The sequence below is a fragment of the Urocampus carinirostris genome, chromosome 2, assembly GCF_059441175.1.
Source record: "Urocampus carinirostris isolate Australia breed hairy pipefish chromosome 2, RoL_Ucar_1.0, whole genome shotgun sequence".
In the NCBI taxonomy this organism is placed as follows: domain Eukaryota; kingdom Metazoa; phylum Chordata; class Actinopteri; order Syngnathiformes; family Syngnathidae; genus Urocampus; species Urocampus carinirostris.
In genome coordinates this window covers 14,530,665-14,556,760 of record NC_142350.1, presented here as the reverse complement: position 1 = coordinate 14,556,760, position 26,096 = coordinate 14,530,665, and the positions used below count along the sequence as shown (strand labels likewise).

The 26,096-nt window shown below is 40.1% G+C and overlaps 2 protein-coding genes across 5 annotated transcripts in view; both read left to right on the top strand.

Moving 5' to 3' along the window:
* Positions 1-26,096, top strand: part of snx13 (sorting nexin 13) — a 36,762-nt gene that overhangs the window by 3,072 nt on the left and 7,594 nt on the right. For 3 of the 4 annotated variants that reach the window (XR_015849766.1, XM_088329028.1, XM_088329026.1), the window contains exons 2-24: positions 7,807-7,919; positions 7,994-8,096; positions 8,170-8,259; positions 13,084-13,205; positions 13,382-13,500; positions 13,571-13,675; positions 13,761-13,849; positions 14,943-15,026; positions 15,098-15,236; positions 15,308-15,396; positions 15,814-15,913; positions 15,992-16,185; positions 17,957-18,061; positions 18,122-18,292; positions 20,719-20,788; positions 20,997-21,175; positions 23,283-23,390; positions 23,534-23,644; positions 23,731-23,892; positions 23,955-24,026; positions 24,135-24,280; positions 25,584-25,652; positions 25,720-25,832. Coding sequence is in view for 3 of the 4 variants with exons in the window: in XM_088329028.1 (XP_088185154.1) it covers positions 7,807-7,919; positions 7,994-8,096; positions 8,170-8,259; positions 13,084-13,205; positions 13,382-13,500; positions 13,571-13,675; positions 13,761-13,849; positions 14,943-15,026; positions 15,098-15,236; positions 15,308-15,396; positions 15,814-15,913; positions 15,992-16,185; positions 17,957-18,061; positions 18,122-18,292; positions 20,719-20,788; positions 20,997-21,175; positions 23,283-23,390; positions 23,534-23,644; positions 23,731-23,892; positions 23,955-24,026; positions 24,135-24,280; positions 25,584-25,652; positions 25,720-25,832 (2,653 nt within the window). In the remaining variant the exon portion in view is untranslated. The remainder of the gene's footprint in view (positions 1-7,806; positions 7,920-7,993; positions 8,097-8,169; positions 8,260-13,083; positions 13,206-13,381; positions 13,501-13,570; positions 13,676-13,760; positions 13,850-14,942; positions 15,027-15,097; positions 15,237-15,307; positions 15,397-15,813; positions 15,914-15,991; positions 16,186-17,956; positions 18,062-18,121; positions 18,293-20,718; positions 20,789-20,996; positions 21,176-23,282; positions 23,391-23,533; positions 23,645-23,730; positions 23,893-23,954; positions 24,027-24,134; positions 24,281-25,583; positions 25,653-25,719; positions 25,833-26,096) is intronic. The other variant, XM_088329027.1, reaches the window with a different exon arrangement.
* On the top strand, positions 8,726-12,586 carry LOC148371117 (uncharacterized). The gene is made up of 2 exons (XM_088329022.1): positions 8,726-9,824; positions 10,406-12,586. The coding sequence occupies exons 1-2, from the start codon at positions 9,020-9,022 to the stop codon at positions 11,818-11,820; spliced, it is 2,220 nt and encodes a 739-aa protein (XP_088185148.1). The 5' UTR covers positions 8,726-9,019; the 3' UTR covers positions 11,821-12,586.

The window sequence follows — 26,096 nt, the reverse complement described above, 5'->3', positions numbered from 1 at the left end:
AGGCTTAGAAAAAAAAAACAAGACAAAAAATGGTGCAGTTTGGTTAGTCTTCCTAGTTTATCATATTTCTTGTGCTTTGTAGGTCTCGTTTTTCGGTTGCTCTATGCAATACAGCAACATCTCGTGGTCAAATATTACACAGTGTCCTTTTAAAAGACAAAAATATGATCAGAAAACGAATAATAGGATAGATGGGTTATGTTTACAGGATACTGATTGTAGACTCGGCTCTTTTAAATTAAAGAAAGACACAATGTTCTCCAGACAGTGCAGAGAGCTGCTGATGATTTTCTGGGCTGCGTTGATGACACTCTTTAAGCTTGAAATTAGATCAGAGCTTTCTGATTTATTCCCACCCAACGGAACCTGCCAAGGGCATGCCTGAAAACACGCTTTGTATTGATTGACTCTCATCTCAACCCAAAAGTGTGAAACCGGAGACGTTGTTTAAGGTTCTTTTTCAAAACATGCGTACGGGAAGATAATATCTGACTTTTGGAACAGGCAGCCTTTCCCTTTTTCCTTTCATCCACCAAACTTCGTCGAAGTGAGTCTCAGATGGCAGAACCTTAGTCGCAAGCCACCTCGGGCTGTGCAGAAACCGCATCAAGGTGGTCTGCGGTTCCACCATAGGAAAAAGGTGGCTGCATCCTGCTTGATGTGGTATTGTGCTTTCACGCTTCCGCCACATTAGAAGCATATTTGTTGCTTCGTGTTTCTATATTAACTCTGCAAACAGCTCCCATGGGGGGACACGGTTTCATCCGACACAAAAACGCTTCGCCCCCTGTAATAAAGGCTTCCTGAATTTTTCGGGTCCCCTGCATGATATATGGCAATGTGGTTGGCTGCCTCTCCATCCGGCTGGGGAAAAATGTGACCCATAATGTTATTTACAGCGTTTTAACACGTCCTTGAAATTGCTTGAATTTTAATTTTTTGTTTTCAAGGATTTGAATTTTGGGTGAAGTGCTTGTAAATGCTTGAAATTGTTGCCATTTTACTCAAAAAGTTTGCTTTAAAATGACATTTCGTTCTTACAAAGAATGACAATACAAAGGAAATTATTATTATTATCTTGACACTGCTCTCTGGTGGCTTTGTTTGGTCATTGTATTTCTTCTTCACTTCTGATTGGTGGCTGCTGGCATTAGTTTTTATGGAATCGTCTTATGAAGCATCATCGCCTCTTATGGGTCGCGCCAAAGAGGACAGGTGCATGCTTTACCGAGACAGGGCTCTATGAAATGAGCATTAGTGCAAGGATTACATATCTCATCTCATTAGCCGTACTGCTTATCCTCAGTAGGGTCGCGGGGGGCTGGAGCCCATCCCAGCAATCATCGGGCAGTGGGCAGGGGACACCCTGAACTGGTTGCCAGCCAATCGCAGGGCACACAGGGACAGACAACTCATTCGCTCATTCACACCTAGGGATAATTTGGACCGGCCAATTCACCTGAAATGCATGTTTTTTGGAACGTGGGAGGAAACCGGAGTGCCCGGAGGAAACCCACGCAAGCACGGGGAGAACATACAAACTCCGCACAGGAAGTCCGGAGCTGGATTTGAACCCACGACAGGTTCCCATGACATGAACTGTGCCGCACAAGCGCTAACCACTGCGCCGCCGTGCTGCCCGGATTACATATCAATTATAGACATTTGTTATGGGCTATGCAGTGGTATATTGTAATGTGAAGAACTTCCTGCAACTGAAAATGTAAGCTACACATTACCATCATTTTTACCCACCACTCAATATGTTGAGAGGTCTTTCTTAAAAATTATTACACACGTATTGTTCAAATCCACAAATGTGTCGCGAGTTATTTAAGATTTGAAAATCATGTCTTGATAAATCCACATGAAGATTAAAAATTGCATATATAAACCGCAGATACATTTGTGGCTCTGCTAAATACAGTACATTATTTCTACTAGATTTCTTTTCCTAATGTTATTGGAGAAATTGGCTTTAAAAGTCCTTAAAAAGTGCTTGAATTTGTCCAGGAAAAAGGTGTACAAACTCTGTACTCGAGATCAATTATAAAACTATGATGCCATGTTTGACGTAACCATTTGTTATCAAACTCGAATACAGTTGTAAATGTCTTTCCATGTGTACCCAGGATACTTTTCAAGCTGAAAATATTCAGCTCGTGGCCCACATGGCAAGTCTTTTCACGGCTTTCCGGATGGATTAGTGGTGATCAGTCATCCCTGTGACTCTCTCCAGCATTAATAGGGAATCTCCCACCGGCCAGTTTTAATGGGTGTAAGCTAACATGCTGCCTAATGACCATACTGATCAGAGAGCTTCTCAAGTGTGTCAGGAACGAACTTAGTAACGCTTCTCTTTGTGGCTGTGAAGAATTAGCTTTTAACGCACACAGAGAGAAATGTTCTTTTGGCCTCCGCTTTCTTCGAGTGGCTCGTATCTGTGAGGCAGAGTGAATCATTTAATCTATATAAACCCTTTTGTAACGTTGTCGTTTGCGTGTAATATGTAATGTTTGACCCCAAAAGTTTCGTTCCCAGGGCCATCACCACGCAAAACTGTGAAAATATATTAGTCTTTTGACCTATTTTTTGCCGCAAATGAATAATTTTCATTCCACTATTATTACAATGCACCGTTCTTTTATTGCTCTTTTTATTATAACTTGAGCCAGCCTCTAAGCACTACGTTGTGAATAGTTTTGCCTGTTTTCCGAGTCTTTTATCTAACTTTACTCTTTAAAGTCTTTATTACGTGTTTACCCTGGAGTTCCATGTCTAATATCAGCGTATACAATTATATTCAACACACTGATATCAATAACAATGAAGACGATTCTATCAATTTTTATCACATTTTATTCAATTTAGGCTGATTTGTGGTCACGTTCAAGAGCTATTTCACACAGCGATGCTAGCTTAGCACGATCAAAATGAGAGATAGATAGATAGATAGATAGATAGATACTTTATTCATCCCCGCAGGGAAATTCACAAGGTGTCGTATACAAGAACATTTGAAACTTGTTACTCTTTTAAATATTTCAAACATCATAATAATCGACAGCAGGGGTTTCTAGAACTCGCGGCCTGGAGAAGCATATTTTTAGGTCCCGCCTTAAAATGAAAGGTTAATGTTAGTGGAGCCAGCTTCTCTAGCAACCAACTATGTGTTTATTTTGTCATATTTGCTGTATTTCTATTAATTAGTTACTGAATCAATGGTGTATTTCTTACTACCTCTAAATTTGTTTATTTTCTTTATTTTATGAAGAAATATTTTACAAAGATATTTGGGAACAGTAGAATTTGTTTTTTATTCAGATGTTTTCTTGTTTTTAAATGAGATTTAGCATACCCGGGCTCCGGCGAGCGCCAGGCAGATGAAGTTTGAGACCCCTGATTGGCACATTATATATATATATATATATATATATATATATGTATGTCTGAAACTCGTGACAAAAAGTTACCGGACACTAGTGCAGACAACTCTGAAAAGTTGCCGGCCCAGCCATAAAGTTACCTGCCCCATTTTTCACAACTTGAAACACAATAAGACAACTAATCGCAAAAAAAAACATTGTTGCAAAGTATTAAGTCACGGTGGCTTAGGACTCAGATAATACAGTTTATATATTTAGGTTGATATTTTAGCTGTAATTTGCGATTTTACAATATTTTTTTCTATTTGTTTTCTAAGAAAAATTCTAATACTGGGCAAAATTGATTTGCCAGTGGAACCATAAAATGCTTTTAGTATGCTGTAACTGTATTTTGCAGCAGATCTTAACCAGCTTCATCAAACAAATTGAGTGTTTAGATTTACGGAACTACCGCAAGAGCAGATAGCTTTTATATAAAAGAAAAAGAATATGTAGTCTGCTGCCACATACTGATATACAATTCTACAGTTACTGATCACTGGAGGAGAGCAACAATGTTGAAATAGCATGCTTTTTTTGTGTGCAAAGCTGAGATTGGGCATTTAACTGTGGCACACTAGACCAGGTCTTACGGCAGACTGTTTTGCCCGTGCACACTGGTTGAAAGTCACTGCCTGCATTTTGGTCAAAGATCAGGTGATGGTGTAATTGCAATCCTGTGCAGTCCTTTAAGACATTTTTGTGATTAAGGGCTATACAAATTAATGTGATTTGACTTGAATATGTAACAGAACAACACTTTAAAATTAAAAAGTTTATTATGAATCTACTTATAACATTCATTGCATGTATACGACATCGCTGTTTTCCATCTGCCATCAGTATGTATCTGTATTTACTCATCTTCATTCATGCCATGTTTGCGTTGCCTCGTCTGCTAGAAGCCACGTGAACTCCTCTTTCTGCGATGCTTTTAATGTATGTTTAATTTTGTTAGCTTCTTTTGAATCTTTCTTCTGGGGTGAGGTTTTGGCTTGATTCCTAACCACTTATCCATTTTTTTCTTGTGTTCTCTGTGCATCTACTTTGGAAAATGTAATGCAAATGTAACGCTCGGGAAAGTCCGGAAGCACAAAGCTATTCGATGCAGGCTTCTGATTGGCTGCCGAGTATGCAAATTTCCAAACAAAATGAAATTTCCAAACCAAACGAAGATTTCGTAATCGGAATAAAGCAAACATTTGATTTGAATAAAATCAATAATATTCCTGGACCCTGGCTATTTCAGCTGAAAATGAAAATCTCCATTCTGATCCCTGTATATATGTAAATGTAGCAACCCACAAGAAGAAGCTATGCCATTAAATCTTTTGATCTGCATTTTTGCATATCTTGGATGCCACTTCAAATTTTAATTTGCTTTACTTCATTGCCATTACACAAAAATCTCTCGTATTTAAGAGGAATTCACTGTTTTGAAGTAAAAAAGAGTGACCTGTGTGAATTGTATAGCTCCAAGGAGAAAATATTTTAGGATGGAATGGGGTGGTATTGTAAGATTTTCCAGAATGAATCGGGTATTTGAGTCGGTGCGCTTAAATTAAAAGAGTCGTTTAGCAGGTAGATGTACTGTATTTATTTTTGTGTAACGCAAATGGGATTTTATTTCATCGTCACACTTTTTATTCATGTTATCAGAGGCACATTGTAGAGAATGGAAAAAACAGAAAGTCGTCCTAAAAGATATGAATAAACGCAAAAAAGGACAATGAGGGAAGCATTTCTTTGGTTTATCTGATGATAAATCGAACTTTGATGGACAATAAATAAACACATTGTAAAGTTTTTTAGGATTGTGTTCATAGTTGTCAACAAATTATTTGAATCATGCCCGCATGTACTCACTGTTTCTATATCTACGGGTCAGGTTTGCGTTTGGGTGTGAAAATGGTGTCTATCCTCGCAACTGTTGGGTGTTAATCAGTAGAGCAGATGGTTCATGTTTTAAACCGGGCGTAAGCTGCAATAACTCGCTCTGTTGGTCATCAACTGGCCAGCAAGCCGGCCTTCGTCATCTCAATCAAGCTGATATGAATCCACATTCATTGCCAGACTTCACACGGCTGACGTCGTGCGCAGTTCACGTTACACATTTTGAAGCGGGTCTTTTTCATTTAATGATTGTGCGAGTCATCTGGAACATCATTCGTGGACCTAACTCAAACACGCAAACCGGTCTAAAATGGAGTTAATGATGCGGGCTATCCGTTTTCTGGTTTCATCACGGGTTTGGAAACGTCCGTGTACTGTCATATTCACATTTCAGCCGAGTAGTCTCAATCCAGCACAGTAGATCCTTTCGTCACTCCCGATTTCCGATTGTGCATGGTCACATACTAGCCTACTGTTTTCCAGACAGATCCATGACATTTTCACTCATCTTTGAAAGTTGTTGATTACCTTTCTGGTGTCTTTGGTGCTTTTAATAGGCAATTCGAGGTGACACGGCGAAATCGCAAAGCATTCTTCGAATATTTTCTATCTAGTTTGACTTCTCGTTAGATCTGATTCAGAAAAGCTCTCGCTGAGCCTGTTTGGGCACTCATTGCACTCTGGACAATTGAAAAGATGTGAGTCGCAGTACTTGTTCACGTTTCTTAAGTAAAGTTGCCGATACAGCATGTTGATATTACCCCAAATGTTATTATGGATTAGAAATTCAATTTCTTTGTGTTGCCGCATTAAAAAAAAAATCATGGTGTTTTTTTTTTTACTTGTAGGAAATTCAGTTAGTAAGTAGCTTTAAAACATTGTCTGTTACTAGTTTAATTAAATTGCATAGCCGAAGATATAGTTAGCAACTATTTTTAAAAGACCAGTTGTCATTGGAATTAAGAAAAATGTAGCTTGCTTGTGTTTTTAGCAGGATACAACATTTGGTCGTAGCTTTTAAAAAAACTATCTGCAATTCGGATTCACAACATTTTTAATAATATGCATTTGTATATCTATGCTACAGAGATTACAATACAAAATAAAAATGCTTCTTAGCTGAAAATAAAGTTAGCTAGTTAGCTTCCACAGCAATTGAAGAAAATATAGCTAGCATTTTCTCAGCGGGACATTAAGTTTGATAACCGCTTTTTAAAAGAGTTTCTGCTACATAAATATGAAAACAATTATCAGTAGCGAATACATTTAGCTGGTAGCCTTTTATAAGAAAATCTGCAACTAAAGTTTTGAAATAAATGGAGCTGCTTGTTTCTTAGCAGGAATGAAGGATACCCATGTTTTCAAATGATTAACTGCTACAGGAATTTAAAAACAATGTAGCTAGCTGGGGTTTTTTTTTCAGGACATAGACACTACAAAAATAAACAAAAAACTAACTTCTGTACTTCTTTCTGATACAATAAAAAAAACAATGTTTCGCAGCTGAAAATAAAGTTGGCTAGTAGCTTACAGGAATTAAAAAATAAAATGTAACTAGCTGTTTGTTAGCCAGGTATAAAGTTAGCTGGTAGCTTTTTTTATAAGTTTTAAACAAAAATGTAGTTTGTTGTTTCCTAGCAAAAAGCAAATTTATGTTAGCTAAACTTGGAGCTACAGATATTTAAAACAAATATAGTTGGTTCTTAGTGGGAATACTGTTAGCTCATAGTTTGTCTGAAGACTAGCCACTGAAAATATATTTAAAAAATATAAAGCTAGCTCATCTGTTTCTTAGCAGGAAATAATATTAGCTAATAAGCTTTTAAAATGTGTAGTCGGTCTGTTGCTTAGACGAAAACACTGACTTTTTCCTTTCGTTGCTTCACTTTATTATCATCAATGATCAAATTGATATAAAAAATGATCATTTTCCTTGCACATTCTGGGTCAAGTGGCATTCTTTTGAACTTTCTCACATGTTTTCAGATAAACTGTTTTTAATTTTTCCTTCCAGTAACGCAGTCTTGACAGGCCCTAGTTTACAATCCGTGTGAGAAGAGCCGTCAAGAGTAAGGTCAGGGTTGGCCTCTCTCCAAGGTTTTGCGACGTGCTGCTGCGCTACAAAATTTATCTGCAAGAGCTGACATGAACTTAACGAAGTCGGGACAGATTGTCACTCGAATAAGAATTATTTTGGCTTCGTATCCCCAAGTGCTCGTATGCTAAGCATCCCTGTGGGGTTTCCATGAACCTACAGGGGAAATTGTGCTCTCTGAGGATACGGTTACAGTCAGCCATCTGACCCGACTCGCTTGTCCTGCTTTGTTTCCTGTGACTGACAATGACAGGAACGATATACTGTAGGAAGCGGCATTTTAACCTGTGTCTTCCTCTAGAGTTTTGCATATTTAGCATTTCTATAGTAAGTCCGACCGTGATGTCACTACAAGTGTAATTATAATTGCTTTTTTGTTTTTTTCCGTTGTAGGCCAGTCTGTCCTTCTGGGGATGGGGGGGTCTCGGTGTAGTGCTTTTTCTCATCACGTTTGGACCCTTCGCCATATTCTACCTGGCTTTTTATATCCTCTGCTTTATTGGCGGGTGAGTAAGGACACATTATCTAATGTGTTGCAAACGTCAGCATGGCACCTATAGTTTTTCTTTGACTTTCACAGGGCTTTTGCAGTCACTTTGCTCTATGGGAAGATCAACTCCGAGAAACATCTGGAGCGGTGCGAGCATTCGTATCTGCCGCCCCCATCCATTGGTATCTTAAAGGTGAATATTTGACTTTTTTTTTGTGGTGCATACCTAAAAGTTTCTCATATAATGTTTATTTTTATTTGGTCAGACTTTGGATGAAATGAAGCTGGAAATAAGGCCCATAAAGATCGACAGGCGACTGACCGGCTCCAGTTTTATCGATGAACCTCTACAACAGGTTAGCGCTATCACGTTAGCAAACAGTTATGCTACATGCTACACGGTTTAGCTGAGCAGGGCTCTTTTTTCGAGCACTTTGGGATTACTCGGCTCACCCGAGTCAGCAAATTTCCATTACCATGTGACACCTCCCAACCTCAGCATATTGAGTCTTTTATTGCTTTTATCTCTCAGCTGATGTATGCTGCAATTGTATGCAAACAATTTGCAATTTGAATGAGGTAAAGGGGAAATGAAGGTAAAATTTTCTGATGTCTCTTAAACAGCGAGAACCTTAAGAAGCTACAGAGAGAAATATTCACGTCCTGCTTAAGTGGCACGGCTGACAACATTAAGCAACGATACACCATTTTGTGACAGTCAGATGACATTGCAATTCATTCTCGAATAAGTAGGTCATAAAAATATGGGTTTTACAATCATACTTTGTCCAGAAATTAAATCCAATGGCTATAGCATACCTGCCAACTACTACGGTTCTGCCGTAATGAGTACGGTTTTCTTGAACCCACTACGGTGTTTCGGTTTCATTACAAAAACTACGGTTTTCCCCTTAAAAAAAAAAAAAAAAATCGTAAATAAAGAACGAAAAACATTCCACCGCGAGATCGCGAAGTACCATTTCAAACAAAGGCTATCGGCACTGCCAGTCGTCTGCGCATGCGGGAGGTTTATTTTTAGCTCAATTGGAGCACTGCCATTGTTTAATCGGCAGCGAGAAGGAACCGAGATGTAGGTCACGGTGCTTTGAATAGATCATGGAATCTACCGGAGAAAAAGTGCAGAAAATTGTGAAACCGAAACGAAAATTACAGTGCTTTCGTGAAGAATATTTCAAAGCTTTCCCTGGAGTAATTATCAGATCGAGAAAAGGTGAAAATTACGCGAACTGCACACTGTGTAGACAAGACTTTTCTGTGGGTCATGGAGGAATTAGCGACGTTAAAGACCACGTTGGAACGAAAAAACACAAATCAAATGCCAGTGACAGTAATTCCAGCGGCAAAATCTCCACTTTTTTTGTCGCCCCAACCGATTCTTTGGACGTCATAAATGCCGAAGTGTTATTTACTGAAGCGATCATTGAACATGGTGTTCCAATCGCTATGGCCGACCACATGGGACCGCTTTTCAGGAGAATGTTTCCCGATTCTAAGATCGCTAAAAAATATGGTTGTGGGAGAACGAAAACTTCGAACATCGTTCAGTGCCTTGGTGAAGAATCATCACAAAGCATCGTCGATGTCATCAAATCTTCGCCTTTTAGCATGTCTACTGATGGAAGTACAGACTACGACGATGTAAAACTTTATCCAATTTGTGTACGATTCTTCGATAACCAAACAGGAAAAGTTCTGTCAGTGCTTCTTTCGTTGAGAGAATGCAACACGGCATCGACGGGCGAGAACATTTTTAAGATTATCGAAAAAGAAATGAACTCGAACAACATTCCCTGGGATAATTTAGTGTGTTTTGCTGCCGACAACGCCGCTGTTATGCTTGGATCCAAGAAAGGAGTCGCGTCCTTCATCACAGAAAAATCTCCATCGGCATACATCGCAGGTAATTGACTATGCAATTTATTCAAAATTATTATTATTTCATATCGATGTGCCTATTACGAAAACGCTGCAAGCTGATTAATTTATGGTATCAAATATATCACTTGAAAATACAATTTTCCATAGATTCTTTTACAGTACTGATTTCAATTATAATATTGAGATATTTTAATTCAAGTAAAATTTGTCATTTAATTATTTTTATGTGCCCATAGTAATCACCTTGAGATGTGTGTTTGTATAGATGTAATTAATTAGTTATGTTTTACAAAGTAGTTTCAGGAAATGTCATGTTATTTCTTATACTCCTAATTTTTAAATATCAAAACTTCAGATAATGTTTTTAATAAAATATTACTAAAATTACATGATTTAAAGCAAATTACAATCCATCAGCCATAGGTATATGAGGACTTGCATTAACCATTACCACCAACATTACATCTCTTGACATTATGACTACAGTATTAATTTTTACTACACCATGACAACCTTGTTTTTATGCATTTAGATTATGTTCCAGAATTGGGGATATTATCTATTTATCCATGAACATTTACAATTTTTGCAATTAATTTGCAGGTTGTTCCTGCCATCTCATCCACTTGGCTGTTCAGAGAGGGGCGAAGCAATTGCCAGTGAAGCTAGATGATCTGCTTGTGGACGTGTTCTACTACTTGGAGAAGAGCAGCAAACGCAAGCAGGCACTCCGACAGTTCCAAGAAGAGGAAGGTCTACCCAAGGCCAAGATCCTGAAGCATGTGTCAACGAGATGGCTGTCCCTGGAGCATTGCTTGGACCGACTCCTTCAGCAGTGGACGGCTCTCATCAAGTTCTTTGAGGCAGAGGTGGGTCATGAGAAGAAGTCCAGCATGCCATCCAGCAGAGGAAGAAAGAGGCCCTACACTCCTGATGTGAAGAAGTCGGAGGAGAAGAAAAGGAAGCTGGACACGGCCGCTCCTCAGGCAACAGATGAGAAAGCAGACTCCTCCAAGACCTTCGACTTGGCCAGGTACATGTTCAAGGAGAAGGAAGTGGCGGACAAGTCTAAGAAGGTGAAGGAGAAGAAGAAAGAAGATGACACCAAGACCAGCAGCAGCAAAGCCAGCCTTATCCTCACCAAGATGAGTGACAAGAACACTTTGTTGTATGCCCATTTCTTGATGGCAGTCTTGCCAATCTTCAACGAGACCAACACCTTCCTCCAAAAAGATGAACCCTGCGTGCATCTCTTGCACCATGTGCTCTCGACTCAGTTCAGCAAGCTCATCATGTGCTTAATGAAGCCAAAGGTCATCATCGCTGCCAGTGACATCACAAAGGTGAACTTTAAGGACCGGGCCAACCAGAAGGACGACGAGGATCTCTTCATGGGAACCAACTGCAGGGACTATGTGGCTGAACATGCAAAGGAATGTGACCTCACCACTTTCTTTTCCAGTGTCAGGGCATTCTACAGCAGCACATGCAGCTACATGATCAGCGCATTTCCCTTTGGGGATGAAGTTCTGGTGAATGCCCGGATGCTGGATATCAGCTACAGGCAGGACTGCAAGTTCAGCCAGGTGAGATTCTTTGCTGAGAGGTACCCTCACCTCCTGACCAAGGATGACAAGAGGAGTCTGGAAGAGGAGTTCCTCGTATACCAGTGCGATCCACTCACCCCTGCCATCACAGAAGCTGAGCGAGTGGACACAGCGTGGAACGAGCTCTCAAAACTCAAGGACCCAGCCACTGGCAAGGCCAAGTTTGGAGCCCTCTTCAAAGTGGCCAAGTCTGTGTTGGTGATTTATCACAGCAACGCAGACTGTGAACGCATCTTCAGTCATGTCAACAAGAACAAGACGGAGTTCCGGGCAAGTCTATCGACCAAAGTGCTTGGCAGCCTGATGACTAGGAAAATGATGATGACATCATCTGGATACAAGTGCCACAGTGTGACCCATTCGAAAGACCAGTTGAAAAAATCAAAACGATGCACAATGGAAAACAAATAATGCTTAGGCTGTAGCTTGTATAACATGGAGAACATTTGGATATCATTAATTTTGCTAAAGTGAATCAACCCATGCATGTTTATGGCTTTTCAGTCTCTTATTATCTGCTTTTCAGCGGAGAAAAATCTTTTGGCCTCGCATGTTCAATTGACTCTGGTGTGCCTTGCTTCACTTTGAGAAGTGACTGATTCAATGGAGCAGTGACACTTAGAAATGTGCCAGTGAAATTGTTTGCATGATATATATAGATTTAGCCTTTAGTTTGTTTATTGCTTAAATATGTGCTGAAGTCAGTTAAGTGAAATTGGGAATTTCTAAGATGAGAAGTGACTGCCTCAATGGACATACACTTGTATGCAGTGCAGTGACACTTGGAAATGTGCCAGTGAAATGTTTTCTTAGTTAGATAATTAGTTTAATTATTGTTTGCCAAATTTTGTTTTATCTTCAACTGCTTCCAATAGTTAAATTGCATGTAAAATTTAAGTATTAGTCAGTGTTGGGCCTGGTTGTTATTTTATTTATATAAAAACTGATCAAAATCAATTATATAATTATTCACTCACAAATATATTGGAATATCTCAAATAACAAGTTTCCAAACTAACCTGAAAACCAACCCAAGAACCAACACTGAATAATATTACTTCAATGATAAAAAATTAAATGTTTTGTTTCTTATTGTATCAAATATTGAAAAGAAAAGAAAACTATGAGGGTTTTCTATGACTTTGTTATATTAAATACATTGTTGAGCTTTAAAGAACTTTCTTTTGATTATTTCCATCAGTACAGTTTAGGTAAATTGACTGTAAACATGAGGTTGTGATTGTGAAAAAAATGTAAAATTTGTTACTTCTTAGCTGCATTTTAAGCCCTGAAAATGCTAAAAATCCTTTGACTTCAGGGGGGCTTCACCCCCCTGAACCCCCCACCGGACATCGTCCTGGACCTGACCAGGGCCTGCGGCCCCTGGACCCTAGCTACTAGGCTTTTTCACTTTCAAAAGTTGGCAGGTATGCTATAGCGCCAACTATTGCTAGGCATATGCTTGAATTCCTCATGATAGAGGAAGATATTTTACGCATCATTATAGACCGGTGCTCCTCGATTATTTTCTGCCACGCCCCCCTCGGAAGAAGAAATCCTCTTTTCCGAAAATTACAATTTTGGTAAATCATAGAAAAGGTTTTTTTTGTTTTTTTTTGGCAATTTTGGTCCTACCATTTGTTTACATTTTCCTTTCACAAAATTGTCCTGCAGGTGATCCAGTTCGCTTTACGAGATTATATCCAGTACTGGTACTACACTCTGAGCGAGGATGAGTCTTTCTTACTGGAGATCAGGCAGACGCTACAGAACGCCCTCGTCCAGTTCTCCACACGGTAAAATTGTCCTCTTAGTTAACTCATTCAGTTCCGTAATGTATAAATAGGAGTTATTCAATCGTAAAAGTTAGAAACATACTTTTTTAAAAGGAAAGTCAGAAGCTTTGTTTTGATATGTCTTATGCCTATATAGCTATGGAAGTACATTTTTGTTTGTTTTTTTGCACGCGAAGGTCCAAAGAAGTGGACTGGCAGCCTTACTTCACCACCCGCCTGGTGGACGACTTCGCCACCCATCTGCGCGTCTTTCGCAAAGCTCAGGATCGCCTCCCGGACCGGGAGGATAAATTAAGTGAGTGGTCAAGACGAGTGACAAGGGCAGAATGCACGTTTTATTGGACCCATTGGCCCGCTGTAAACAGGGGACATCACAGAGGAGCTGATTGACTCGTTCTTCGAGGCCGAAGTGGAAATGGAGAGGAATATTTGCCGAGATGTCGTGTGCACTTCCCTCAAGGACGAAGAAGGTTAAAAAAAAAAAAGTTTTTTGTTCTATTGCCCCCTAACACAAATGGTGATGCAATTTTTTCTTCTGTCGTTTCTGTGTTTCAGGTTTTCTCCGAGATTTGTGCGAGTTGCTTTTGTATCTGTTACTACCTCCTGGAGACTTCCACAATAAGAACATGAGATATTTTTTAAGAGTAAGTGCACAGATGAGTGTTCTGTGATTATGGGCAGAGCACTACCAAACACTTTGGGTCGTCGTCCGAATTGGATTGAAAAAATATGTAAAATGGCCGGAGGGGGAAAAAATGGCCGATTGACTGTATATGCAGGTAGACTATTAAATCCAAGACCTCGTCAATACACAAGGAAGAAAGATAACATTGTTCGCATTTACCTGCACAAATTCATTCTATTTGTTTATTAAGGGACGATTTTTTTACATTGAAATATTTATTGACAAATACTTTAGAGAAATAGCAAGGTAATAACTTTCTTTTGAAGCACTAAATGCAATCGTTCCTTTAGAAGTGTTGAATTGCATGGCATTTAATATCTTGATGAATAAAATTGATTTAAGAAAGCAAGTACCGATAAATGTAGCCAGTAAATTAACCACACCAAAAAATAGTTTTTGTGGGGCCACACAAAGGGACACGGGATAAGAAAGACACCAAAACAACCATATATTGGTACAATTTTTTTTTTTAAACGCATTAGCGTTTTATTTATACCATTTTCGTTGGGAGGGCCAAGTTAAAACACCTGAAGGGTCTATATGCCCCCCCCCCCCCCCCCCCCCCGGGCTGTAGTTTGTCCACCTATGAGTTAACTGATCAATTTATTTTTATTTTTTTAAGAAAATGTTTACCTGAATTCGGGAAATGTGCTGTTGAATGTCCTGTGTATTAAATAAAGAAGCTAGAGCTTCCTAAAACTTCTGCAAACATGCAGGTGCTATTTCCAATTGTGTATTTTTTAATCATACAATATTGCCTTTAACAGTGTGTCAGTGACTTTGATTTTAAGTCAAAAAACATCAGAATAGTTTGTTTCTTCAAATTTGATCTGATTGATGAATGGTAGTCAGAAAATACAGCTGCAGCAGGTGGTTTGCTTTATGAGTGGTGCTTTGTTTTGGCGACATCCAGTGGACATATTTAAAACTGCAAGTCACCCTCTTGTGATTCTCTCAGCTTTGCCGCGCGGGCTAGATTAAATCTGCTGGATAGCCCACGGGCCATAGTTTGCCCACCCCTGATCTAAACTCACCGGCACTTGTTTTATTAGGAAGTGTTGGCGCGTGGGGTTCTTCTTCCTCTTATCAACCAGCTGAGTGATCCAGACTACATCAACCAGTTTGTCATCTGGATGGTAGCGCAAAAACACATTCACAACATATTTTTAACGCGATAACTATCGAGCGCCTGCTTTTGTGTCTTTAGATCCGAGACTCGAGCTGCAACTACGAAGCCTTCATGAACATTTTGAAACTGACAGACAAGCCTGCAGAACTGGAGGCTGTGAAGGACAAAGTACTGGAGGAGTTGCAATACTTGCGCTCACTGGACACAGCAGGCGACGGTAGGTATTGGGAGAGCCACCGATACCCTAAATGGATAAAAATCTTGAGTTCAAATATGGCTTTTTATTAGATATCAACGTCATCAAAAACCAAATCAACAGTCTGCTGTTTGTCAAAAAGGTGTGCGAGACCAGGATACAGAGACTACAGTCTGGGAAGGTACGCAACATTTTTCATAGTAATATAGTATATTTCTTGATTTTAATTCCCCCAAATCATTTTTGAAATATGCATATACATAATTTGACATGGAGTCTGTAATGGACTGCTAGAGTAGGAGACTGAAATGATCTCCAATCTCTAAAATCAATACGTCAATTGGCAGGTCTAAAAATATTGCTGTGAGCGGAGACCCACAGAAGGCACTTTTCTCAGAACTAGTGACTTTTTTGCTCCTGTTACTTTGCAGATTTTCGCATATCACGAGGAGTTCCTTAATTGCGATTTAAAAAAGTGATTTCTTTTATACCCCTGAAATTGTTATCTGTTTTGTCAGTTACACAATTACACTCTTTTGCTTACATTTGACATTGAAGCCACTTAGGATGCATGTCTGGTGCTTCTCCCCCTGCCCAGGAAGTGGACGCCTTGAAGCTGGCGGCCAATTTCGGCAAGCTGTGCGTCATCCCGCTGGATCACATCCTGGTCCACAACATAGCCTTGCAGTTCTTCATGGGTAAACAAACAGAATAAGGCACCAAACGTTGGCCTACTTTGTGCTCATTTGGCTTATGTCTTTTTTTGTGCCTGTCAGATTTCATGCAGGCGGCTGGCGCCCAAGCCGAGCTGTTCTTCTGGCTGACAGTGGAAGGTTACCGGGTGACAGCGCAGCAGCAGCTGGAGGCCATGCTGCGCTGGCAGAAGGACGGCAAAAGGCAGCCTAGCGCCACCAAGGGGCTCCTCAAGGCGGCTGCACTAGGCGTCTTCGAGCAGTATCTCTCAGACAAGGTCAGCAGGAAATTCAAAAATAAAACAACTCATAGTACTTTGCATAGGATAACACATTCCATTGAGTGTTAACAGTATTCGGTGTTTATTCTTTACTACATCGTACACGTTATTGGAAATACAGCGGTGCCTCACTTTACAAATTGAATTAGTTCCACCAGTGACGTTGTAAATCGAAACATGTTTTCCCATTGATGTGAATTGAAACAGGATTAATCTGTTCCATATGTAACAAGTCCAATTAAATCAACTGTAACTGCCCTGTAGGCAGTGTTCCCTCTAAGCTGCGCACGTGCGCAATTGCACACTGCTCGCACATTCTCTGCGCACAAGAAAATCTAGCCGGCGCACAAAAACGAGGGCTCAAAATTACTAATTAAGAAGCGACTTAAGTCAAAGTTACAGAGCATGAAGGTAAAAATACACGGGTTCCCCTGACGTTGTGTCCTAAATGCGGTATTTTGAAGTCGAATCAGAGTAGAACGAATTTGAGTAAGGTTAGTAGAGTTGTTCGAGAACCGGCTTCTTCGGCTCGGCTCACTGAACCGGCTCTTTCGGGTCCTAAACGGCTCTTCAGGTTGTTTTTGCTTCTTTAATCCCAACATGATCAAATATTATGTAAAACTATGCACAAAATGACTTAAAAGAAGAGGGGAATAGAACAAAAAAGAAAAAAATGCCAAAATGAAAAAGTAGTGAGAAGCTGAGAAAAAAAGAAGGGAAAATTTAGAAAAAAGCCAGAAAAAAAGAAAAGAAAGAAATGTAGGAAAAAAGTAAACAGAGAACAAAAAAAGTAACAGCTCGGAAAAAATAAACACAATGAGATTTATTTTAAAGGAATTTTTTTTAAAAAGTAAAAAAAAACACGGAAAAAAAAAGAAAAAGTTTGTGTTGCATTCAAATAATTTCCAATTATATCAAGGGAATCTTGTTGCCAACATTGTACTTCCACTAAAAAATGTGATGAAGTACAGTTCTGTATCTTGCAACCGACTAAATAAGCCCCCAAAAATGTTAATATTATGCGACAAAATATATCAGGAAATAAAAAGAAATGGATATCTTATGAAAGAATTGTAAGAACAAACGACGTTTGTAGGCCGTACAACCTTTCCAATAGTACATGAGTCAATTCACTCAAAAGTGAAAAATTTTTTTTGCATTGCCGGAAACTCAGCAAATGTAACTTGATGTCAAGTTTTGGACATTTTTGATAATTAATTATCTAGCCACACTTGGGATTATGGTTGCTCACTGTTGTTTCAAGCGTTGCTCACCGACTTTGTGTGAACGCTCAGACCCGTGGAAAATTAGAGGGAACATTGCCTGTAGGTACAATCATGTTCAGTCAATGTTCATAACTTTACCAAATAGTATAAATACAACAAGAAATAAGGCTAGAGAAACGCAAAAGTTGCTGTACAGTACAAAGCTTTATTAGCCAAGAACAGTTTACACAACAAGAACAAAAACTAATGAAAATGATCAAATGTAAAAAGTCAATTAAATGTCATTCACTTAGCACACTTTTCCACACACTGCTGCCGGTTCGGTCGCTGAACGCATAAAAGAGCGACTTAGTGATTATTGTTTCTGTTACTGTAGAACACTTTCTAATGATCTCCTATTCTCTTTATGGCCTTGTGTTACATTTTAAACACAGTGATTAATTTATTAAAGAAAAACACTTGTTGTAAGGGCAACAGTTTTTTTTTTTAAAAAAAAGTAGGATCATTCAATTTTTAGCTTGCTGTTTTTATTTCCTGAGCAGGCCTCTCCCAGAGTTCAAGTAGCCGAGGACTCAATAACTCGCTTGTGGGAAACACTTCAGAATGACGATCCCACGCCAGAAATATTTGATAACATCCAGAGAAAGGTCATCAAACTCAATGGCGAATTGCAATGTTCTTGTTCTGATTCTGATTTTTTCCTGCAGGTTTACGACATGATGCTAAGGGACGAACGCTTTTACCCATCCTTCAGGCAGAGCCCGCTCTACGTGCGCATGCTAGCTGAGCTTGATATGCTAAAGGAGCCTAGCTACCGCGGATCGGACGACGGGGATGGCGAATCATTCAACGGCTCCCCGACAGGAAGCATCAACCTGGTGTGGCCCCGCCCCTTCTCACATTATGGCCACACCTACCTATCCAATACAGCAAATCCCATACTATACACCACACCTGACTGAAAGTAGCGTGCTCAAATTTAACAATGAAACACAATTTTGTTTTTGTACGAGCCACACAGAATTTAAGCCGAAGGCTTAAACAGCCATAGAAAAGGATTTATATCTGTTTCCTACATTTTAAACCTGCGCTAACAGCATAGGGAACTTGGCGTCATAGTCTTTGGCTGCAGAAGGCCAACTGCGCCGTGCCCATGCATACCTGCAGCTGTTTTCAGTTATGCTCCATTGAAAACGCAAATGAGGGCTGTGTTGCGTAACGGCAGCTGGCATTCGTTTGTATGGTATTGTCCTATGAAGCGTCATCGCCCCCTACGAGACAGGTGCATGTTACACCTAAAAGAGCTATGAAATATGTATTAGTGCAAGGTTTACATATTATTTGTGGAAATTTATTATAGAACTATGCAAAATTTAAGGTAGCGTTACCCATGATAAATTGTTATTTGGAAGAATTTCCCACCACTGAAAAAGGAAGCTATATTTTACCAACATTTTGCCAGACACTTTCATGGGGAAAGATTTGTCTCAAAACTATTTACACACCTATTGTTCAAATCTAAGGATATATTCTGAATTTACCCAAGATCTAAAAATCAGATGTTTTGAAAAATTGCACATGTTTTTTTTTTGATCTGCAAAATACATGATTCACTGAAACGCTTCTTTTAATGGTACTGGAGAGATCCTACAATTGGCTTGAATTTGGCCATGAAAAAGGTGTACAAACCCTGTATATTTGTAGGTGCAACCATTCTGTGGAGAAAAGTGCCAGATTTCAACCCAATCATTTCCCCACATGGTAAAACGCACCTCATCTCTTGCGCTGTATGTTGGCCCAGTAGCTGACTAGAGGATGAATACACGAGTAAGGGTAGATAGGTCAAGTAACAAATCAAATCATTCAGTCAGGCCAAATTCCACCTCGACATAAGCCGGCCCTCCAGGAAATCTCCCGTTCTTCCCGATTTGTCACTCCGGCATTGCAGATGTCACCGTTTGCCGTTTTTGTCTTTGTTGCCGCGGGGAGAAAAAAAAGGATACGCCGCACCATGTTTAAAGCTGCTTCGTTTCAAATGTATCCTATAAACGTGCATTTTAAAAATAGTCATAGGTTGAGAAATATGTATTTATTTTACATAGCAGTGGGTAGGTGGCCTAGGCAGCTGGGCCGCCTCCTTATTTGAGTCACATTAGTACTAACAATAATAATTGTGACACAATACACAACTGTATTTATGACAAAATAAACAACAAAAATACATGGCAGGATGAATTTAGGAATCAGGTGCAAATATACCTCCAATACACTAGGCAGCGGTGGCGCTCTCTCATTGACAGTGTTTCATTTACATTTAACCTCCAGACTGTGCATACAGCAACTGAGTAACAATTGAGTAAAATCCAGCCCGAGCCAGACCAATTAATTTGATTTGAGAGACCGAGCCTGAAGCAAACCCGCATTTTCTTATTTTATTTCCGGGGAGGAAGGGCGTCAAATTCAAGTGCTGCTGACGGGCGTAATGCTGTGCTGCGCAGATCCTCCACAAAGAAACATCGAACAAATGACTGGTGGATCATAAAATTTAAAAAAAAAAAAAAAAAGGCAGCAAGAGAGAAGCACGACCTGAACCCAAAGTAATGATTGACATTTTATCCCTGGTTTGGGCTTAAGATCTAAACTCTAAGGCGGGGCTTCTCAATTTCTGTCACGCCCCCCCTCGGAAGAAGAAACCCTGTCGCGCCCTTCATCCGGGTTAATTCTTTTTTCATGGGGTCACTTGAGGTTCTGCTCCACTTCGTAGCTCCACTTCATACTCAATGCTAATATTCTTTGCTATATGCACAATGTGGAGGTTAATTGTAAATGAAACACTGTTAATGAGAGAGCCACTGCTGCCTAGTGTATTGGAGGTGTTATCGCACTTGATTCTTTGGAAAGTTCTCTGGGGTCAAATGCGCCCAAATGTGGCTGCTCTCGAGTAAGTGATTGAATTACATTGATTTTGTATATTTGCAGATGATTTATTCATGGTTTAATTGACTTGTATTTATTTCTACATATAGTAGGATATGCAACAGAGCTAGATCAAAGGTGTTTTTTTGCATGACAGTTGATGTCCTGATGCGTGTTATTATCTTCTCTCAGTTTGATTATTGTAATCCCCTGCTCCCTGGACTCCTCACAAATAACGCCCTGGTAGTTTTATTGGACAGTGAATGTTTTATGCAGCACATTGAGTTGCATTTCCGTGTCTGAAAAGTGCTATACAAACAAGATTGGATGAGTAAAAAAAGTTGCAGTTTACAGTCTGGAATCGACGTTTTCTTTTTTGTCTTCACAGTCTTTGGACGAGTTGAGCAACTCCTGCCATGATGAATTTATGCAGCTTCACGCTTTCATCTCTGACACGGGTACGCACACAAGACATCGACACGCGTTCATTATTTCCTTTTTGCGAGCAGCCTTGTCATTCCAAACTGAAAGCCTCTTTTTGTATCACCCATCTTTTTGTCGTCGAGCTCGTTTTTTTTGCCTTTTTTTTTCCCTCTTTCCATCTTTTCTCCTTCTTTACCCCGCATGCTCCCCCTCGTGGGTCCCTTCCCTTTCGTGTCGGGGTAGCTGACGCTTGTATTTCCGGCTTGTGGGCTGCTGCAGGTGTGTGCAATGAGCACGGGAAGACGTACGCGCTTTACGCCATCACTGTATTCAGACGCAACCCGGACGGCAGCGAAGACTGCTGGAATACGTACCGGCGATACTCAGACTTCCACGACTTCCACATGCGCATTACAGAGCAGGTGGGATGATTATATTATGTGTGTTTTGTATGCGTGAGCATTGGGCCGGCCTGTCAATCCCATCGACCCATTAATATTTACTCTAAAAATCAACTGCAGCGACGTATTGCTGTTTACTTATCTCGATTTTGCTACTTTGCGGGTTTTCCTTGTGCATTGCGTGTTGCATTCTGGTTGGCTAAACAATGGGAGATGCTTTCTATTGCCAAAAAAGTTGGACCTTTCCACTTGTTAAACCTGTTCAGGAGCCACGTGCAAGTCTTTGGCTCTCCCTAGTTGCTTTCGGCCACTTTTTCTAGAATGTTTGAAAATGAAAAAAAAAAAGGTTTCCGGAGGGCCAGAATTGGTAGGTAACAACAGTTTTCTATAACCTCCACATGATGGCAGCAAAGTATCACGGATCATGTCCTTAATCTGTACATGCATGTATTCAATTCAAACAGCAAGATTATTTTTAAAACTATAATTTGACAATACAAACGTTATTTGTAAAAATAAAAAAGTGTATTCAGTACAGTATTTTTATGTGTTAAAAAAAAAATTTTGAGCCTGTATATTGCGTTCCATAATGATAAACCGAAATTGAAAACAAAACACTTCATGGGTTTTGACTATCGCATACGTTTTTGTAACACAACCCCTGCGATAAACGAGGGATTACTATATTTGATAAATCCTGAAATAGAGCAGAGGAATGTCATGGTTTTAATTTCAATAACTCAAAGCCGTTGTTTATTATCAGTCAAATGTTGCCAATATTTTTTTTTTTTTCCATGAGCTATAAGAGGTTACTTTGCATTAAAGGGACTGTGTGTGATATTTAGTGCCTCCTAGTGGTACAAAAAGTCTTTAAAAATTAACTGATTTAAATAAACATAAAAATACATGTACTAATGCTAAATTTTTTAAATCTTCAGAGGTTGAGAAATTTCTTTTACATAGCAGAGTCCATGCAAAGCCGTCCCTACCATGTTTGTCTGGGTTCTTGCTGCTACGCTGTGCTAGTGTTGGACTGGTTATCGTTGGCATAAGACAATCCATTGCCATCTAGTGGTCAAATATAACAATATACTTTTAAGCATGATTTAAAAATTTTTGAGAGTCTGCTACTCGGGTTATGTTGCAAAATGTCTGTTTATGTGCATGAGTTTGTGTGAGAGTGATGAGCATGCAGATGAGAGCTAGTTTGCCTGGGTATGTAAACCATTTTGTGTTAGCATAAGAGTTGAGGCATGTGAGCAAAATGTTTTGTTATGTGAGACGTCTGTCTTGGAGAGGTTTTGAGTGTACATGAGAGCTAATGAATTTGTGGGAAAAAATCTCATTGTGTGTTTCTCTGATAGTTAGCTTTTGAGTGCATTTGATCCACTATGTTTTTGGATGAGTTGTAAGATGGGAGCAAAAAAGTTATGTGAAAGGGCGGGGTTCTTTAAGATGAGTTTTTAAATGCATACGAGCTATTTTTTTTATGAGAGTAAAAGGATGTGAGGAAAGAATTGTAATTGTGTGAAAGGATCCACTGTAAGGTTTTGAGCATGTGATTTAAAATTTTGCATGAGAGTCTTAAGATGTAAGCAAAAGAGTTATGATATGAGGGGATAGGGTTCCCATGCGAATGTGTTTAAGTGCATGTTAACTTATACGCTTTAAGGGGAGAGTTGTAAGATGTTAGCGAAGAAGTGTTATGAATTGAGAGGGCTTTGTTTCTCTGAGAGTTACATTTTGAGTGCATCTAAGCTAATATCTCTATATGCGAGTTATGCAATTTAAGCAAAATAGGTGTTCGTGAGAGGGCCTTGTTCCTGTGAAATGTTTTGAAGGCATGTGAGATTTGTAAGATGTGAGCAAAATAGTTCTATAGTTTGAGATGGGTGTGTTTCTCTGAGTTGTGTCAGTGCATCTCGGCTAATATTTGGCATGTGAGCTGTAAGAAGCAAAAAATTAAGGCGGGAGCGATTTGTACTGTGAGTGCCTGTGTTTTGATACATTTTGTAATACAGGAGAAATGTGTGAAAGAAACGGTGAGCTTTAATGAGAGTCATTACTTCGCCCGGTTTTATGTGAGAGTGAGTAAACATGTTTGCAAATTTCTGCGTTGTCCTTCTAGTTTGAAAACTTGACGTCCATTTTAAAACTCCCCGGAAAAAAAACCTTCAACAATATGGATCGGGATTTCCTGGAGAAGAGGAAAAAAGATCTCAACGCTTACCTCCAAGTAGGAGTCTTACACATTTCGATCATAAACTCACACGGTAGTATGTGCATGAGAGTAGAGTGATATGTGTGTAGAAATATCATTTTGTTTGTTTGATGGAGTGTAGAAGTGTGTGTATGAGAGTAAAAGGAGCTGTGTTGTAGTTGCTGCTAAACCCTGAGATGGTGAAGGCGTGCCCAAGCCTCCTCCCTTACGTTTACGACTTTTTAGAGAACAAAGCTTACAACAAAGGCAAAGGAGACTTTGCACGCAAAGTAAGAGGAAACTCACGCAAAATCATTTCTTTCTTTTTTTTTTGAAACGACGTCCGATTTGATTCTTTTCTTCAATTTTGTCCAAGATTGATACGTTTGTCAACCCGCTTCGGAGCTCCATGAGGAACGTGTCCAACGCCGTCAAGTCCCTGCCCGACAGTTTTGCCGAGGGCATGAACAAAGTCTCGGACAATATGGGACGCATGTCCGAAAGACTTGGACAGGACATCAAGCAGTCTATATTCAAGGTGCGTCCTGTCCTCGGCTTCGTCTTAAGACAATTGTCCTACTTGTCCTCTTCTGCCCACAGGTGCCTCCTCTTCTCCCCAAGTCGGACATTGACCCCGAACACTGTCGAGTGTCCGCCCAGCTGGATGACAACGTGAGGCTCCCGCAATTTAAATTGTCACCGAATGTCCAGTGACGTCCTCCCGATGTCTCGCCACAGAATTTGTCCCCCGAATGTCTTGCATTTCGTTTGTCCGATCAGGTGGACGACAACATCCCGCTTCGTGTCATGCTGCTCCTGATGGACGAGATTTTCGACCTGAAGGAGAAGAACCAATGGCTGCGCAGGAACATCAAGAACCTGCTGCAGCAGCTCATCCGGGCCACTTACGGAGACACCATCAACAGGTGTGTCCCTTTACTAGCTTGAAAGGCCTAGTGTGTATTATATAGCAAGCACTAGTGCTGTAAATGAAACACCATTGGTTCAAATACTAAGCAAAAACACATGTACCATCTCATAAACAGGATTTTTTTATTTTATTCTGAAGATTTTTAGGTTTAGAAATTTAACAATTGTAGAACACAACTTGATAAGGCTAAGATGTAACATCTTACTGCTACGGAAGCCCAAATGGCCATTGCAAAGATAGCCTTTAACACAGCCACTTACATTCAACAACCGAACCCTTCACATCATCCAGGTAGCTACATGTGTTTTTCACTGTTTTCTTCCCTAGCCACTCTTGTTAGCCATTCCTGCTTTGTCTTTTGGTGTCATTCACCTTTCTAGCTGGGCTAGTCTCTTATTGCTGCTGGCCTATACAGTGGAACCTCGGTTCTCGACCATAATCCGTTCCATTTCTTTGTACGAAAACCGATTTGTACGATCACCAAAGTCGTTTTTTCCCATTAAAAGTAATGTAAAATTGTTTTAATCCGTTCCAACACCCTAAATGTTTACCACGAAAGTAAACATGAAGCTAACCCAGGCTAATCGTACGTTCGCGTTAGCGTAATCTTCCGTACGAAAGATTACGCTAACATGAACGAGTAAAAATAAAAAAATCAGGTCGTTTACACGTCATTTAGCACCCGGGTCTCCACAACAAGTGGTGAGCAGTTAAAGGATAAAGAAAAGAATTATGAGTAGGATTTCTTACCTTGGCGGTTGTCTGCAGAAGCCATGCTGTATTCCTGAAAGAAGGGAAACTCGCACACCTTCTTCATATGTTGCTATTATTTATTTCTTAAAGGCAATAGTTGTACGCACTACTCTTCTTTTTTCACCTGTGGCAACTTTGCTGCTTGCACCGACCTTCTTCCGAGGCATAATTAGGAGTTAAAACACTCCCTTCACCGCTTTTGAAAAACGAAAGCAGAGACGGAGTGCGCATTGCCGTGACAACAGTTCTTCACGAGGGGTGGGGGCAATCTACACTCGTACGCCGCTCAGCATCGCCCCTAGCGTACCGGCGTTCGAACTCCGATTTTTTTGAACGAAAAGCGAAGCAAGAATTTCTCGAAATTTTTGGTCGAGAACCGATTTGTTCGAACTGAGAGGGGTTCGAAAACAGAGGTTCCACTGTACTTCATCCTTACTCATGAAAAGTGCATTTACGGTGCGCCTTTTTCGCATGCACACGTTTGAACTCCAATCTAAGCTACAATGACCTCTAGTGGGGAAGGTCCTAATGACATTTGACTCTAGGAAAATCGTGGACCACGTGGACTACTTAACGTCTCCGGAGCAGGTAGCAGACTACGTTAAAAAGTTCAGGTAAGTCTTGCAACTCTTGACAAACACGTGAGATCGGTCTCCAAGTGTGGTTTGCGACTTACCGCAGGGACTCGTACTGGCCCAACGGGATCCTGGCCGAAAGTCCGCCCCGAAGGGACAAGAGCATCCGTATGAGGACCAGGGTCGCCGCCAAAACCAGTCTGCTGGGCATCATGCCAGGTATCTACAAATTCACTGAGTTTTGTGTATAAACTGAAATGCGGCATTGAGATTCAAGACACCGTCTATAGTCCTTCAGAAAAATGGGCTGTCAAAGTTAAGCAACCGAAGCTTTTTCTTATACCAAACGATATCCCCAATAAGGCACAGGTGTCAAACACGAGGGCCGATTTAGGCCTGCCAAGGGTTTTAACGTGGCCTTTAACCTATGAGTTGTTTTTTAGCTATTCTTGAGTTCAAGCTGCAGTAAGGCAGCGCACTGGT